Source organism: Haemaphysalis longicornis, unplaced genomic scaffold (genome assembly GCF_048455015.1).
Source record: "Haemaphysalis longicornis isolate Haplotype H1 unplaced genomic scaffold, Haemaphysalis longicornis Haplotype H1 scaffold_5, whole genome shotgun sequence".
Classification (NCBI taxonomy): domain Eukaryota; kingdom Metazoa; phylum Arthropoda; class Arachnida; order Ixodida; family Ixodidae; genus Haemaphysalis; species Haemaphysalis longicornis.
Window position 1 is genome coordinate 158,438,294 of NW_027526385.1, and position 19,166 is coordinate 158,457,459.

Here is a 19,166-nt window from a genome sequence, read left to right on the forward strand (position 1 = left end):
GTTTACGTTTCATTTGACGCTGATAGTAGGTGCGTCCTTCGAAAGAAACAAATTTTGCATCTAGATAAAACTCCAATAAACGCATAAACCAGTCTACAGACGGACCACAGGAATTCTAGAAATTGACCACACCATTTTCTTTAATGCATTGCCTAACAGAAGCGGTTCCGTGTGCGGCACATAATATAACAAATCCTCAACGTCAACGGAAAAGGCGAACCCCACCGAGGTGTCATTCTTTGTATAATCTATTAACCTCAAGTGAACTCTTAGCGATAAACGGGTCGTTGATGGTAAGGCTAGCAAGATGCTTCTGTACACACCGGCTTAAATGCGACTGCCAAGTTCCGCGCTCGATAACAATACACCGAAATGGCATCTTATCCTTAAGCGCCTTAGCAGTGCAAAACACGCTCAAACAGTTGCTCTTGGAACTAGAAACGGCCTTTGCTAGACGGGGCAGCTCAAGTTCCTGAAATATTTACGCAGCCTTCGCTTTCACTTTTTGGGCACGTGCATTTGCGGGTTTTAAGCTATTTTCTACCGCTTGAACTGCCTTCTCACTAAATACACCGGAAGGCGCCAGCAAACAGTGAAAAAAGAAGCATGCCAAGCGCTTTGCGCCGTCGTGACGTCGGGGTTGTTTACGATATACCGCTTTCATGCGGGGAGGCCTATATCGGCCAGACGGGCAGATGTGTGAATAAACGGGCACTCGAGCACAGCTCTTCTCTTAACAATCATACGCGAGCGCATTTACCCGCACATTGCGAAGATTGCAGGCCTGTCAGTCCTTTGGAAAAATGCAGACCTCTCTTTGAGCAGATTCGAATTCTCGGCAGGAGTGACAGTACAGTTGCGAGGGAGCTCTAGGAAGCGTTTTATATTCAGAAGAAAGGGGACAAGTGCGTCAGCGATGCATCTGTGATTTTGCGTGCCACGGGGTTTGAGTTTTTAAAAACGTTGCTTTGATTGTCTCCACCGGTTTGATGCTTTAAATTTAGTGTATCCCAGAGCGCACGCTTCCATGATAAATGTATAAATACGAGACGATGTTTCAATAAATGTCCGTTGCAAGTGAGCGCTTGTCCCGTCGTTCTTCTTCATGTCGTTGTCCAAGTCGCGCTCTATTTATCAATCACTTAAGCGCCTCTGGCGCTCCCGAGGCCGGCCAATACGTCGCAATATACGTCAGTGCCGTAAAATCTTCCTTGGTAAAGTACACCGATGTCGTTAAGTCTTCTTAGCGAAATTACAGCCCAGGCTAGGAATAAATCGTGGCGATTCCGGCAAGTCTTTCGAACTTTCAGCAGTTTAAGATGAACTACATTTGTTAGCAAATTCATTTTTTCGAAAAACATTTTTTTTCTGCAAATGCACGCAGCCTTCCTTAAAAGTACGCGAAAGTATCAAAAGCTCGAAATGCTTTGAAATCGTGTTAAACCGAGCAAAATCCAAAATTTCTACTAGTCAATTGTAAATTGGACGGTGTTAAAACAGTACATCTTTTTTTCAAAACGATTGTTAAGGCAATAATCAGGGTATTTCAAGCACGCCGACAACTGCTAGAAGTGTACATCGTGTGGACTCCAGGGCACGAATTATTAAAGATAACATTGCGGGCCACCCACCTTGCGGAGGCCTCTCATACTGCTCAGTTGCTCAATATGGGGCACATCACTGCCCAGGATGCCACATCACCGGCCCTTTACAAAATGAACCTACACAATACACAAACATCAAACAAATTATCTCACACACACCAAACACCTCCATATGCTACACCCCACGTTAAGCAGTTACCAATGCAACTTCTGAACCACAACGCCCAATTCCCTGTACCACATGGTATGGACGTGAAGGAGCTCCTGGAGATCCGCACTATCACCGGGTTAATAGGACCTCCATAGGCGGCCTTAGAAGCACGGTTGCCTTTCGACCAAGCCCGTTTCTGCTGAAGCAGGTCATGGCATGCCGGACTAAGGATGCGAACCACCGAAGAAGACCACCACAAGACCATCGCAGGTCGTTCCCTCACTGCCTTACGCACGTGGGGTCAATAAACGCTTACAACACTACTACTACGTGAACTGGCAAGCATTTGTGTGCGCCAGTGTGAATCATTGAAAAATTGAGTGAAAAACACCTAAGGGCACCGTCCAACGTGACTCAGGTTAAATTTGTGTATTACAAGAATACCAGCTGGAATGGCTCAAGAGATTATTTTGTGAAATAAACGCATTTTCCGGATATGATTCTGCAATTTGCTGCAGTTCAAAAGCGGTCAGGAGTTGGGAGTAAGTAAATTCTGCAATCCCCTCCTCTTGAACACGTTTACTCCAAACCCGTCCAGTACTAGCCTTTCACCTATCGAACTGAGTTTGCTATTCGTGACTTAAGTTTCTGGCCAGCCACGGAAGTGTGCAAGCAAGGAACTTGTGATAACTAAATACCTAACTTCTGCCGCAACTTACAACTCAGCGCATACTCACACAATCGGCCCTGCAGTAAGATGCACGATCGTTTATGGTACAATAAACACTGAACACCCCCATCCCTTCGGGAAGAATCCCTGGGTATTAATACATGGTCATTCCCGCATGACATTCATATTATCTATAAAAAGAGAGTTCCAAATAAAGAACATGTAGGAGAGAAATGTACCTAAAGTTTAGCAACACGTGTTGAAATCGTCATTAGGTCAGCCAATAAAGGCGCAATAGTTGTGAATATGTCATCTTCATGAAGCCCCCAGGCAATTATCTTACATATATTCAAGTAGGCGCGCTGAGGGCCATCTCCCTCACCTGTTTATTCAATCATCAAAGAAACGCTGTAATCTTTGTCACAGGCAAATTCTTTAGCCACTCACGCAATAAAACGACGCGTCCAACCTCTCCCACCGCAGGCAGTCTCTGTTGAACAGTATGCACAAGGATGTTCCAGTTCCCCGTCAGATCCGGCATAGGCACAGCAACGGAAAAACTTTGTTTATGTACGCTCCTTCAGAAATAAAAACGTGAGTAAGTTCACTTCAAACGCTCCCTTAAATATACGAATTTCGCACGCCGTCCAGCTCCCTACTCCATAGCTTGGCGGTAGCTTCATTACTGCCAGTTTCACCATACACACGACGAACGTATGTAATTTGGTTTTCTGAAGCTCTTTTCGTTAGGTCCTCAACTGTACCTATAATAAGTTTAGGATTCGCAGAAAAAATTTAAAGCCATAAAATACAAGAGCACTGCCTCTTTTGTTGTTATTTCGACTGCCGTATACATTTGTATGACACTACGATCATCTATATCAAAGAAACTAAAACCAATTTGAGCAAATTGAACAATGATCATCAGGCTTCGAAGCGCCAGGAGTTCAGTCAATTTAAGCACTAAGACTTACTTTTTCGCTGAGGCTTGGGAAGACTTTGCTGACGTACGGAAATGAGTGGTCGTCAACGATGTGCCAGTGAAGAACATTCATCTTATTAAACATCATGGCATCCTAAAAGAAGTATTTTTCTCTTAATATTACTGCCACAAACAAATTTAATTCTCTTTAATCAGCTTTGCTGGTGTTATAAACCTTTAATAGCAAATTGTATAGACTGCTAACTTCTTTGACAAAGGAATGAAAAAGCAACGTATTCTCCAAAATGCTACAATATCGCTTATCAGATATTTTACCTTCCAGTCGATCAACTAGCCTTATCGTGACTCTGCCCATATTTTCCAGCATATTCACAGGGATTTGCTTTGTCATTGAGCCCGATTTAGGGCATTCACTGAGTGACAAAATGCCAAATTTTATTTGCTCAAGACGAACAACCAACAGTAACCGTTTACTCACGCCTTGCACAACCTTAAATTGTATTTATGCCGCTTAGAAAGAAAGTTAGAAGAAATTGACGGGTTTTCAATTAGCAATAAATATGTTAGCTCTTCCAAGGCCCCCGCACGGGTCACCTTGAGTATTCATGGTGACGGTGAGCAGCGACACCGCGGACCCCGAGCTCCCAACATAAGCCGTGTCCAACCGTGGCGAGGTGTTTAAAGGTGAAGGGTAGAAGCCGTAAACGGTGGCCGTAGGAGCCTTGGTCAAGCTCCGGCCGATGGGCTCCTTGCCTGTCTACCAGGCAGGGAGCTCCGGGACCTCTTTGACTACCAGGGTAAGGTCAAAGAAGAAAGTACCCCCGTCTCCCTGCTTTTATAGTATGCCCTATGGTACCTACAAACCCCCCCCCCCCCAAACGTGATCGGTCCGTGAAAAGGGGCCACACCGAAGTATCTTTTCCTTAATTGCCATCTTTAACATTTCATGAACCGGATAATTTTTCTCGATTTCTTGTGATGGAATCGCTCAATCCAACCCAAGCTCTTGTATCGCCGTCAGTCTTCTTGATCGCAAAATCTCTTGAAGCCATATTAGGAAAATCATATAACTGCAAAAAACAAAGGTCTGGTGAACTACTAATCGAGGTAAATGACAAACAGAAGTCCACGAAGCTTCTAGCTCAGACAAGACTGGCTGATCTAGACATCAGGGTCACACCCCATCAGAGCCTCAACAGCTCACAAGGTGTGATATCCGGGACGGATCTCTTGAACGAAACGGATGCGGATCTCCTTGCCGGCTTGAAGGATCAGGGCGTCACTGCCATGAGACGCATCACTACCCGCAGAGACGACAAAGAGATTCCCACCAAGCACATTATCTTGACGTTTGACCGCGCAGTTCTTCCACAACACATAAATGCAGGTTTTATACGTTGCTCCGTCCGTCCCTACATCCCGAACCCGCGGCGCTGTTTTAAGTGCCAGCGGTTCGGGCACGGTACAAACTCCTGCCGTGGCCGAACGACGCGTGCAAAATGCGCGTCGCATGACCATCCGAGCGACAACTGTTCATCCGACATCCTCTCTTGTGTGAACTGCGGGGGGGCGCATGCACCCTACTCCCACAAGTGCGAAAAATTTCAAACTGAAAAAAAGATAATCAACATCAAGGTAACTGAGAACATCACCTTCCCAGAGGCGCGGAAGAGGTTTCCCTCTTTCCCCCTGGGGAGGTACGCCGACGCCGCTCGCCGGGGGGAGGAGCGGCGTCTGGTTTCCACAGGAACCCAGTTCAGCGAGTCTGACCTGGTCCCTCACCTTCCCCCCTGGGTTGCCTCTGGCAGCCCAACCCGCCATCACGCCGCTTGCTGAGGCAGCAGCGGTTGTGGTGCTAACCTCTTCCGTTGGGACAGGTGCCGATCCCGCCGCTTCCTCCCCGTCCTCCAGTGCGTTGGAGGGTGTCGAGGGGATGGACATCGGGGCCCCCCAATCGGCCCCCACCGTCACCGCACCGCCCGTGCCACTTCTGGCGTCTTCGACGCCCGCGGCGCTGGCGGCTCAAATGAAGGTCTCCCGAAGGGGGACCAAGTCCGTGGGGACCGGTTCGACGGGCACCCCCAGGACACCTGATGACGAAATGGACGTCGCGCCGTTCCTGCCTGCAACGCAGCGCAAGGAGCGGCCTCCGACGGCCAAGCCAGTAGAAAGGCCTAAAAAGCCTAATCCAAGAGTAACAGCCCCGAAAGACGACACATGGACACACACGAACACACACACTCCAGTCATTCCTAAATTTAAATAATGGGAACACAAAAATCATCCAATGGAACTGCAGAGGCCTCCTTAAAAATCTTGACGATGTGTATGAGATTCTGTATGCCAGTCAGCCAAGTATCATGTATCTGCAGGAAACCCACCTGAATTCTAAACAAATTTCTTAAACAGGTACATGGTATTCAGAAAGGACAGGATTGGCTGCACCCACTCTTCAGGAGGTGTGGCCATTGTCGCCCGGAAATCATTAGCATGCCACCCTCTCTCTTTAAACACTGTCCTCGAGGCTGTAGCGATCCGCACGATAATATTTAATAGGTTGATAACGGTATGCTCCATCTACATTCCTCGTGATCATGCACTTTCGAGCTCTGATTTCGAGGCGCTGGTCGACCAGCTGCCCGAACCATACATACTAACAGGCGACCTTAATGCGCACAACTCTTTTTGGGGCTCCTCCAGAATGGATGCCCGAGGTCGCCTGATAGAGAAGTTTCTTACATCATCCGGAGCATGCCTCTTCAACAAAAAACAGCCTACATACCGTAACTTAGGACAAAATACATACTCTCATCTTGACTTGGCGATTGGTTCCGCAGTTCTTTTTCCATGTCTTGAGTGGGGTGTGGGCAAAGACCCATATGGTAGTGACCATTTCCCCACTTCATTAACGTATATAGGTATAGGCCCGAGCAGTCCATCTTCCCATAACAGGTTTAATGAATCAAAAGCAAACTGGAGTACATTCACAGAAACATCTAAACTACACCACACAACCATAAAACACCTACACGTGGAGGAAGCAGCCCAACTCGTCGCGGCACACATACTCGACGCCGCCGAAAAGTCCATGCCCCAGGCCTCCAGTGCGTCCCGCACCCCAAGGAGACCCTGGTGGAACGAGGACAGTAGGCGGGCGCGGGAGGCCCAGAACAAGGAGTGGGGTGTCCTTCGCCGGTACCCCACGCCAGATAATCTCATTTCCTTTAAACGGGCAAAGGCTCTTGGGAAGCGTGTGCGTCGTGAGGCGAAAAGGGAGAGTTGGCGCGCCTTCCTCACTTTCATCAACTCATACACCGACACTCACAAAGTCTGGACACGAATACGCAAGCTAAAAGGACAACAGACACACAGCCTGTCCCTGGTTAGCACAACAGGGGACACACTCGAAGACCAGGCCAACACGCTTGCACAACACTTCGAACATGTGTCCAGCTCAGCACACTACACCAACACTTTCAATAAACACAAAGCATCATGTGAGAAGAAGTCCTTGCGAGACACTAATAAGTCGAACTCATCCTATAATACCCCCTTTTCACTTCATGAGCTGAAGGTCGCACTCGGTACTTGTAAACCTTCAGCTCCAGGTGCAGACAGGATTTCATACACAATGATACAACACTTACATGCAGACACGCTTGAAACACTTCTTCACCTCTACAATAAAATATTTCTTTCGGGGCACTTCTCACGCTCTTGGAGGGAGGCCATAGTAGTGGCTTTTCTAAAGGAAGGGAAGGACCCTTCCTCTCCCGCCAGTTATCGCCCCATTGCCCTGACAAGCTGCCTGTCTAAGCTCTTCGAGAAGATGATAAACAGGAGACTCGTGTACTTCTTAGAGTACAACGGTCTTCTCGAGACCTGCCAGGCGGGCTTTAGGGCGGGGCGATCTACGAACGATCAACTCGTTGCGTTAGAGTCATATATTAAAGATGCTTTCCTCCATAAGCAGTACTGTATGACAGTATTCTTTGATCTTGAAAAGGCGTACGACACTGCTTGGCGGTACGGCATCCTCAGCGATTTGAAGTCCTTTGGTATGTCGGGTAACATGTGGAACACGCTTGCCAGTTACCTCTCTGAAAGAACGTTTCGCGTGCGAGTTGGAACTGTACTCTCTAGAGTTCATGTGCAGGAAAACTGTGTTCCGCAAGGTGGAGTTTTGAGTTGCACTTTGTTTATTGTAAAAATGAACTCTCTTTGGAAGGCTCTGCCACCAACCATTTCCTGCTCAATCTATGTAGACGACGTGCAATTATCCTTTAAGTCTTGTAACCTGTCTATCTGCGAGCGCCAAGTCCAGCTTGGTGTTAACAAGCTAGCTGGCTGGGCAGATAGCAATGGTTTTAAATTTAATCCAGTAAAGTGTACTTGTGTTTTGTTTTCGAAAAGGCGTGGCATTCGGCCGGATCCAGACATCAAACTAATGGTGTCTCAATTCCAGTCAGAAATGAACACAAGTTTTTAGGTGTAGCCCTTGACGAAAAGCTTTCGTTCATTCCAAATATAAAACAACTTAAACATAAATGCTTAAAGGCCTTGAATATACTCATGTTCTCTCCCACTCTTGATATGGTGCTGAAAAACAACTTCTTTTACGTGTTTTTACTAGCCTGATAGGTTCACGATTAGACTATGGAAGTGTTGTTTATGGGTCAGCAAGTAAGACATCTCTCAAAAGACTGGACCCAGTGCTTCATCTGGGGCTCCGGCTGGCATGTGGCGCTTTCCGGACTCACCCGGTCGAAAGCCTCTATGTGGAGTGTAATAAGTGGAACCTACGACGTCAGCGCGCATACCTCCTTTATGCTTTTAAAATTTCATCCATGCCACACCATCCTTTTAAATCAGTTTTTCATGATACATCCATGACTGAACTCCTTTTAAATCGACGATCGTTATCTGCGCCCTTCTCTTACAGAGTTAGAGAAGAAGCGTCAGAGCTTGCTGTCTCCTTTTTAGATACAATCCAAACCTCTCTCTAGCAGATTTTATAGCACCATGGCATCTCCGCCCTGTATCATGCGACACATCATTCACACATGTAGATAAAAACCGAGCTCCCACATGTGCGATTCTGCAGCACTTCTTGTATTTGCAGCAGAAGTATCAATGTTCTCAATTTTATACGGACGTCTCTAAAACTTCCACGTCGGTGTCCTGCGCGGCGCATGGGCCCGACCTTAGTGTCACTAGAACTCTTATGGTGTACTTCTTATGGTGTACTTCTGGTTGTTAATCATATCCTTCAAAGCCACATCCCACAATCCATTATATATACAGATTCTCTCGGTGTTGTGCGGGCGTTGTCGTCAACGAAGTCTTCAAAAAATCACGTCATAAATTTAGCAGTCAAGGGTATTATGTCTGTGTATGTACGCAAATTTGAACTGGTTCTTTGCTGGGTCCCTGGCTACTGTGGTATAGCCGGGAACGAAGCAGCGGACCGAATGGCTGCTGCTGCTACACTCTTGAATACAGTAGACATAACCACATTACCCTACACCGACGTGAAACCACACATCAGACAACAACTTCGCAAAACATGGCAAACACACTGGAGTGAACAAACAGACAACAAGTTACACGTAATAAAACCTCACTTGGGACCATACACCACCGACACACGCAATAGATATTCTGAAGTCGCCTTGGCCAGATTACGGATAGGGCACACCCATGCAATGCACTCGTATCTGCTGACGGGATCTTCGAGACCGCAGTGCAGCAGATGCGGAGAGGCCCTATCCGTGGTGCACATACTAATCACATGCAAGGCACTTCACACAACACGACACAAACACTTCAGAGAACTCTACAGACAACATATCCCACTACAGACATCGCTGTTTCTAGGTGACGATGCCAGTGTTTCCGTGAAACGTGTGTTTGATTATTTGTCAGACGTTAAGTTTTTAAACCTCATTTCCTATCACGCATAATCAAATCTGGCCCAATACACCAGCCATCACCATTATCTTTAACTGATTTTACTATGTTCGGTTGACACTTTTTTTTACCTACCTTTTTGTGGTAACCACTTGACTGCATTAAATAAACTTTTATCTGGCGCTCTTTGCCCTTAGTCGGCCTTGCGCCATAAAAACCCAACCATCGTCATCATCATCTTCCAAGGCCTTCAAGGCGTTTTTAAATTTCAAGGGTTTTGGTTTAAGGGCACAGGGTAAGGCGAAATTTTGAAAAAATGACTTTTTGTTTTTTTTTCGCAATTAGGAAAGTTCAGTTCCTTGTGCAGATTTTCCATATTCACACTTGCCTTAAAAAGTCATATTTCTTGCTAAAAAAACAGTTTTCCCGTAAGCAAGTAGTAAGTGCCCACATCCTCTTTAAAAATGTTCTCAGTGTTTATTGTCATTTTTTTCATCAAAAAACTTCCAGTTCCAGATCAAAACGCTTTTCTGGAACCAGCTGTATTAAGAAATTGCTTAGCAACCATTGCATAGCTGATTTTTCAGCGAGGGCAATCCAAAGACCCTGTTGCACGTTTTTTACACATTTGCCGTTCGAAGCCGCGCACGAAAAAACATCTTTTCTGGCTTCACGCACTCATGATTGCAACATTGGATGCTGTTCTTTTATTAAATGATGATAGCAACGCATGAGCCAGCTTTTGAAATCATTCAGACCAAAACCAGGGCGCAACATCACCATAAAGTGGCTGAAAGAGGTTGACCACAAGCGAAATACTATGGGAACATATCTGTACGATGGTGCACAATATTAGTCAAGGGAGGACAGACGACCGGCTGAAAAGCAAAAAAATGACTTCGACGGTGATTACAAAGCTGGTGCTTTCTAAATAAATGGCTCTAGTGGTGTTTTTGGCAAAAAAGTATTGTTTTTCACGTTATTTTTTACTTTAAACTCAATTATCTCAAAACAATGTTTTTTATTACAAAGGTACCATTATTTCCTGCATCTTTCCCGACAACGAGCTGATTTTTTTCCCCAGTCATCTACATAACTTGGCACACGTGCTGTACTAGAATTGAAAATATGCACGCGACAGTTTTTTTGTTACACAACTTTTAATACTAAAATAATACCAAAATTTAGGTACTAACGGACAAAAAATTATACAAAACTGAATTTTTTAAGGATGTTCATAATTCTAGTACAGTTAAAAGAGCACACAATTTTAAAGAAAATGATATATATGTTATGTAGATACCTTTATTAGATGCTGAGCAAAATGTACCTCAAAATGGCCAAAAATGCATGGGAAGTATAGGGCCTACCCTGTGCCCTTAATTGACCCATACGAAACCTGCGTTCCAGTATCTCGTCACAAAAGCTGAAGCCCCACCTAATAAATACCTGTCTAAAGAAACTTTGACTTTGCCTTCGACACTGCTTCTTCTACCTACAATTCCACCAGTGCTCCGAATCTCCCGCACCCCTCACTAAGCAGGACGGGAGACTCGGAGCGCTGGTACTACGCACGTTATTCAGGTGAAGGTGACTAATTTCACTACCATGCACCCGCCTTGTGCTCTGAAAAAAACTTTCCAAAGATCATTCTTTACTTCAACCACGCGTGATTAGAACGACTTTTCTGCTGTTGTAGCTATAGTTAATTTCTTTAGACGTAAAGAACGCATTTAGCTGTATCAAATCATCCATCATTGTAAACTTTCTAAAACAATTAGGCTGTACGAGCAATCTGGTCATTTCGAGTCATATTTTTTTTAATAGAAAAATTATTTATAACATGGAGAAATCAAGAATTCAACTTTATCTTAAGTCAGGCCCTCCGCAGGAGTCACCTTTAAGTCCTACTCTGAAACATAACAATTTTACATCTCTTAAACAGCAAATTTCCTAGCGATGTATATATTCAGGCTTTTGCGACGACATAACCTTAGTAATAAGAGGCAATTCAAGAGATAATATCGAACAAAGGCAACCGAACCGCTCAAAATTGTAGAAAACTGGGGAATAGACAAAGAACTTACATTTAACACAACAAAACCAAAATTCACTCTAATAGGTGACAAGTACATTAAAAGACCTCCCATTATCAAACTAGGAAACAAACATCTTAGATTCTGTAAAGAAATTAAAATATTCGGCGTCTATATAGACAACAAGCTCAGTTTTATCCCTCATATTAAGAATGTAAAAGAAAAAGTAAACCAAATAATAAACAGCCTAGGAATATTTACAGCATACAACTGGGGGCTTACCAGCGAACACCTACAATAAATTTATATCAGAGCTATAGAAAGAATCATAGTTTATGCCGCTCCAATTTGGTATAAGAAACAGATACTAATGAGAAAAACACTAAGAAGTATTCAAAGAACAAGCCTCAATAAAGTTACTAAGGCATTTAAAACAGTATCCAATCCGGCCTTAAACATCATAGCTAATGTCCCACCAATTCATGTGACGATCGAAAAGGGAATCGAAATATTTAACGGACTTTTCGCCGGAAGAATGTTCACCTGAAAAACCGCGCTTTTACTGGAGACCCAATAAGTAACAAAGTAGTTATATGGCAACTGCATCCAGTAGATAAGATATATTTTACCTATCTTACTCAACCAATTTCGCAGATAGATTTTGTAGTATTAACGGACGGCTCGCAAGATAAAACCGACATAGGAGCAGCTTTTATAATTCTAGATAAATCCGGTAAAATAGTAGAAACCAAACAATACAAACTTCCGGAGTACAGCAATAACTTTGAAGCAGAGGGAATCGCGATTTTAAAAGCAATTGAATACCTCCAAACTACCTTCAAAGAAGGTAACGTACAGTTGTATATTGATAGCCTATCAATGATGATGATGATGTTTAGAGTTTAATGGCGCAAGGCAGACTAAGGGCAAAGAGCGCCAAACAAAAGTGATTACATGAAAGTGACATGGAAGTAAAAGAACATTTCAGTAAAAATAAACAAAGTAAAACACAACGTAATGAAGATGACTGGTGTAAAGGGCCAGGTTGTCAACATGCATGATAAGAAATGAGATGTAAAAATTTTACGTCGGTGAGAAACTCGAAAACGCGTTTGATTGAAAACAGGGCTTCGTCTCCTAAGAAGTATGACGGGTGTGATAGCCTATCAAACCTAAAAGCAATTGGCAATCCAAATAATCGGGACCCAAATATATTTATACAAAAGAACTGCTAAAAAATAGCAAAACAGGTCAAAATAACGTTAACTAACGTTATCTTGACCTGTTAACGTTAAATAACGTTAACGTCAAAATACCGTTAGCGAACGAAATGGCTAAAAAAGCAGCAAAATATGGCGAGAAAATTGACTGGCCTATTTCACAACAATTTATCAAAAAACAGCTCAAGATTAACCTAAAAAACATTGGAATGTTGAGTGGCAACAAGAAAGAAATGAAAGCCACACATTCTAATGAATAAAAAATATTCACAAAATTCTGAACCACTTTCCCACCAACGATTGATTAACCCTATGTTGTTCTGTACTGCTGCCAAACGTCTGCTGTATGTGTCCACTCATCACCCAATTTGCCACCGGGGCATTTGAAGTAATAATAAATATATAACATCTGTATAAAACGTGTGCATTATAAATCCAAGCAATCAATATTCGCCCACACGCTTCAAGCGTGTAGCGAACGCAGTTTTCGCACTGCTACTATGTTGATCGGAATTCCATCGATTCATCACCTTCATTAAAATGCTTATTGTACGTACAGGCGTTACGCGCAAAAATAGAACCATCCGGCGTATTTCACTAACTTGATGGGTGTGCTCTTGTCCTAAAGTGGGAACGCTACCTTAGTTTATTTGGGGCTCTAATAAACATGAATGAAGCGAGGCTTTTGCGTATAATTTTGTCGAGGAGTAACATCTGTAAAGCGTGTTATGCATCAGCCCATAAGTTAAAATTGTTAAAACTCTAGTTCTGGACTGTGTTTCTCACTACAAAACTCTACATTAGGTACTTAGGTAACACTAAGTACAACCACTGAAGAGCTCCGTTGCTTGTTAAAATAATTCAGTAACTGCAGAAAGTTTTCTAAAGGGTCGCGAGCGTAAATATGCTCTTAATAACTATTGTCATTCTGCACGTTCTCAATATGTGGCTATATGGTAGGGAAAGCAGCTCGTTCAACCTTGAATATTCCGCTTCAATATTTCTGATTAAAAGTTTTGGCGCAAGAAAACAACCTACTCCGCCAACTATTCAGCTTGGGGTTCTAAACTTTGATGCATACCGTAGTTTTTCCCCTTGCTCACAGGTGTTTGTCATGATTAGAACACGTACTTGAAGTTCAGAAACTTTACCACCTCTCTAATGCCTTACCAATGTGTCGAAGATTGCTTGGATTGGTAGGTAGTGCCTCGAAGTGTCGATAAGAAGTCCACGATGGGAAAATCTGGGCTTATCGTGAATTTCCGTCTCGTTGACCAGAAACTGCAACGTATCCAGTAAATACACATCTCGTTATTGCGCGTGAATGCAAAAATATACTCCGCTGTACACGCCACCACAAACTCGGTCACCAGTTTAGCAACAATAAATGATGTAACTTTATTGTTTGTTATATATATTAACGACATTGTACACATACCACGAACACCAGATATCATCTTGTATGCCGACGATACCAGTATATTTTTCTCTGGGAGGCAGTTGAGCAGTATTAATACGGCTGTTAACACCTGGTTAGGTGACTTGGCAACGTGGTTACAGGTGAATCGACTGCAGCTAAATGTTGCGAAAACTAAATACGTAGTGTTCAAGCCTAGAAATAAACCGGATGATACCGAAATTAAAATACCTTTTCAAAATTGTGTTATAGAACGTGTCTATACATACAAATTCCTTGGAGTTGTTTTCGAAGAAAGCCTGAGCTGGACGCCACATATAGAGAAGCTACATGCAAACATGTCAAGATCAATAGGAATGTTATACAAAATTAGACATCTGGTTCCGAAAACTATATTACGACAACTGTATTACGCACTGGTGCAATCTCACTTGCACTACTGCTTGTTAGTGTGGGGCACCACGACTACAACGAACATGAAACGAATAACAGTACTACAAAAAGGAGCTGTTCGATGTATTGAAAATCTTCATTAATTGGAACATACCTCACCGGCGTTCTCTGAACTAAAATTGCTAAAAATTACGCAGCTGTTTGAATTCAAGCTCTTAATACGCATTTTCAACGAAATCAAGCTCGATGAACCCGCCTTTCATAGGCAGTATCAACCACCCAACATGTATTATACATTTAGGCACGAACTATACAAAACCCCAATGATTAGGACAAATTATGGGACCCAAACATTTGGTCATTTAATACCGTGTTTCTTGAACAAACATCCTGATATTCCAAAAATGGTCCACGAATCTCGTTCGATACGTGCCTTCAAACGTGATGTCAAGCAGTATCTCCTTTCCCGTACTATGGAATGAACTCTGCTGATGCTGTACTGGCGGTATGATTGCTGTTTTGCATTTATGTATACTTGCTTGGCTGAATTGTTCTTTCTGTGAGTTCTTTGCTATTGATGTTGTTTTTCTCGTATTCTGTACTTTTTATGTTCGCTGCTACCGCTGTTAGCAATGCTCATGCACGGGTATATGGGCCTTAGTCAGACACAGTCCATCTGCCTTTAGTCCACTCACCCGGGAAATTTTGTCTGAATAAATCATTTTGGAAACCTAAAAAAACCTTAAAATTGCGTGTCTCTCTTTCACAGTGACTTACTCTTCACTACGGAGGAATGGTACAACGTTATCAAATAGTAATCCTGTGCTCCGCAAACAGCAGTTTGAACTTGCGTTTAAGCATGCACTGAGACATTAAATTAAAAATATTTTGTTCTGATGTCATGATCATGAGGGTTACATTTTTCTGGCTCAAGGCGAACTAGGGCAAAGAGCGCCAAAGGTGATTACCCAAAAAGTATGAACCGGTTGGTTGTAAAAGCTGTAAGTAAAAATAATGGTGAAATCAATTCAAGACGACTCAGGCCCAGTTTTTTATTTCGCATGATAAGACATGAGTTGTACAATTCTGACTCCTCAAAAATACTCCAAAATGCACCTGATGTAAATCATGGGGTCGTCAACTACAAACAATGATGGGTGAACAGGGATATCTTGTCTCTAGAGTTGGCGAAAATGCCTGCGTCATGTTGTGTCTAGCGCATTACATTCAATGATAATGCGGATTAAGGAAAGGCCTTCTACACACCTGCTTCACAGGTCTTGGATTCTAATGAGCAGGTGGGAGTGTGTTACTTGTGTGTGGCCTATCAGTAACGTAGCTGAGCCAACTCCAGCGTGTCTGATGAGTCACTCAGTAGTTTATCTCCCCTAGGGTGGTTTTAATACGTGTTGTTGTCTGTCTGTTCACTCCAGTGTGTTTGCCATGTTTTACGAAGGTGTTGCTTGATGTGCGGTTTGACGTCGGCGTAGGGTACTGTTGTTGCCTACCGTGATTTTGAGTGCAGTAGCAGCGGCTGTTTTATTGGCCAGCCCGTCTCCCACGATCCTAGCTAGGGTGTCGTAGGACCCAACCTAAGACTTGTGCATGTTTGGGGATATGCGTAGATATTAAGGTGTTAAAACCAGATTCACTATGTAGCTTCTGCAGGGCTTGTGAGATAAGAATGCGGGCACAACGATAAAAAAATCTGCGTATATGACGGACTTTGCTATATCATTTTGAAGAATTTGTTGTGCAATGAGTAATATTCCATACGGTCCTTCTGAGAAAATCGTGGTGTGTATGCTCACGGTTCTGCATGCATAAAACATGTGTCCACGATCAGCACAATGCACCATAGTGGAGGTCTTCGAAGCATCACTGTAAAACTGTAAGACGTGCTGCAAAATCGCTCTTCTTGAGACTGATTCGTCATAAATTTTAAGGAAAGACAAATCGCATGACACATAGTGGAGCTGCCATGCTAGCAGAAGATCGGTACAGGAAGTCTTTACAGTGTCAAGAAAGCAGGCGTGCAGTACACGCGATTTCTCTTTCACTGTGTCAAAATGGAGCAGGAACGAATGCACCATTCCAGAAAAGCTGAGACTTGGATCGAAAACAAATGACAAGTTTAACGGGATGACGGGTTATTCACGAGAGATTTATTATTACGTGTTTCAAGTGCTAGGGCTATACATACGGTTGCGCTATTTATTCAACGGTTCTTTGACGTCACAGTATTTTTATTGGTTCTGCTTTCATTGTTTTCACTACCGACCAGGTTCTAACATCACGAACTGGAAATCACTGAGCGCTTCTTTCGGAAAACTTTACAGGAGAACCAACCAATGCATACCTTCGGGTTTTATGCGCTCACAGAACACATAAAAAACGCTATCATTGCAGGTAAGTGTAAATGACTGGCCACTGTATAATTGTTTCTACTAGTAACGCGCTGCATGGGCGGTGATCGCCATCACGTTCTTCCATGCAATAACAAGTTCATACAATCCCAACTAGCATGGTGAAAACTAAGTCATATGCGGATATAGCAGGGTTCGAGTGTACGCTACTTTTTCCACTAAAGTACACCCCGCTAACCAAGGTTCAACGAAACCCTTTCAAGGCAACCCCTATAGGCACAAATACTTTCCCACTACAAAATATTAATATCATCACTGCATTAGGAGCACGTTATGGCTATAACTAGTGACAACCCAATAGTGTAATAGAACCATCGATACTCTAAATATTCCCCTCAAGATCCAAATAGAGACAGGAAAAATTGTACCGTGCTTTCAATGTCTTCTTTTATATGACATTATATACAGTGATATACATAACTGTACAAGATGTGAAAACGCTTATACTAAATGCGTGCAAAGACGCTTGCCAAATTACTCTTTCTTGAAACAAAAATGACTGTTTTTTCTCATTCGATTTATTTTTCGCACGCTCTGACCAGCTAAGGAAACAGTTTGAAAGTAAGGCTGAACAACACGCTTATGGATTTTTCCGAATACAGCGGTATCATGGACAGCTGTCAAGTATGATTTTGGTCTGGTCGATCAGCCACTCACTACGTCTGAACCCTCGAAATTTATGTCTTTCATTTCGAGGCGCAGAGTGGTGGTGTCTTGCACGACCTTAAATTTTATGCCGTATCCGGAAGCGTGTTTTTAATACTTCTAAAGAATAATCGTTACAAACAACATTTCTGGCGAGAGCCAGGAAACTGCTTTCCAAAGCCTATACACAAAAATTAGTCGCTCAGGTAGAACCATTGAGTTCTTCCTTTTTTATTACTAAGGACGAACACAACAGGAAAGGCTTTGCAACCCGAATATCTACGTAGATGCGATTAGTATTAGTTTAACGTTGCAATATTTTCATCTGCGAACGGACGATGCATTGTTGTGTAAAAAAACGTCCAGGGCAAGCGGACAAATGCGGCTTTATGGGCAATCCCGAAAAGGTCAGGTTTTGTGTAATTTACTGCGCAGCGAAGTATGTACTTCAACCTGGCGTACCCGTTATTGCCGGAGACCCTATCCTCATAAAAAGGAAGCAGAAACTGTTCGCCGCTTTCCTGCACACAAAAACTTTATTTGTTTTATTACCGGCTATGAATTTGTTTTTAAATCCCCCATTATAGACTCCCCTAAAGCGGATTCCCTCCACAAATACGAACCAGTAAAGAATGAGAAAGAAACCGCAACAGAAAATAGGTCTTTTCAACACGGAGTTGTACGACGTTCAAGACTTCTATAAAGCAGCGAAGGAAATTGCTCTGAGTTATCAAAGTTTTCTAGTTTGTGAATACATGGTGGGGACAGTCACAGGCTCAAGATAACACGCCAGTGAACATTGTGTATGACTAGTTCTCCGTAGAAGTTACGTCCTCGCCGTTACAGCTTGCATAACATGTTGTACCGACCTCAAAATTCCCTCAAGCACAGTGACGATGGCGATGAGAGAATGTAGCAGCCGCGGTTGGCATGGTGTGACGCCTCCCCACTTACTCTGCTTTCTCATGAAGTGATACGATACGTTATAGGATCACTAACTCGCCGAAGGAAATGTTTAGAGAAAACAAAGTTGATGCCACCACACTGCAAATCCTCACTAGCGGTCCTGGCATAGATCAAAGGTTTATCGAAGAAACACTCAAGCAAATCTCGCAATCCTGCGATCGTTCCTGCAAGAGAAAGGAACGTTTTATGTAGCCTTTAAAGCGCACTTTGGTGGGCGTGGTGACCGGCGTAACGGTGCCGCAGCTGCCCCGCCATGATTACCTGTTGGATAGTAGGTTCGGAGTTGTACAGCGCCTCAGCCCAGTGCCCACCGTCTCGTAAGGGGAATAGAGTAGTCATTGTTTTCAAATTCCCGCAAGGTGTACCCTACACGACGTAAGGTATTGCGACTAGACAAAACGAGTCCTTGAGGGAATGAGGCGCTTTCGCAAGCCGCCGATATTTCGTACACAGTTGGGTTTCTCCTTCCGCTCCCCAAGCCTAGTCAATGTGATCCAAGAGCTCACCGTAGACGTGGATGGATCATGTCGCCGAATAATATGAACACCTCATGCTGCATGAGAGGTACTAAGAGTTGGAAGCGAACGCGCTGGTAGCTAATGCTGGCTTTACATCAACATGAACGTCCATATGACACATGACACACCGGAGAAACCAATGATGCCATCCTTCCGGTTGTACAAGGTGGAACATTACGCTAAAGCTGATAAAATTCTAGTAGAAGGAAACTACCCACTGCACTCGCCTTTCGTTTGACAACGCACTAAACAACCCCTTGATCCAGA

The 19,166-nt window shown here is 43.5% G+C and overlaps 1 protein-coding gene across 1 annotated transcript in view; it reads right to left on the reverse strand.

Annotated features, from left to right (window-relative positions):
* Nucleotides 1-19,166, reverse strand: part of LOC144139980 (beta-hexosaminidase subunit alpha-like) — a 94,524-nt gene that overhangs the window by 44,974 nt on the left and 30,384 nt on the right. Inside the window, exons 4-5 of the mRNA XM_077672197.1 lie at nucleotides 13,705-13,815; nucleotides 3,400-3,501 (exon numbers count right to left, since the gene is read on the reverse strand). Of these exons, the coding sequence (XP_077528323.1) occupies nucleotides 3,400-3,501; nucleotides 13,705-13,815 (213 nt within the window). The remainder of the gene's footprint in view (nucleotides 1-3,399; nucleotides 3,502-13,704; nucleotides 13,816-19,166) is intronic.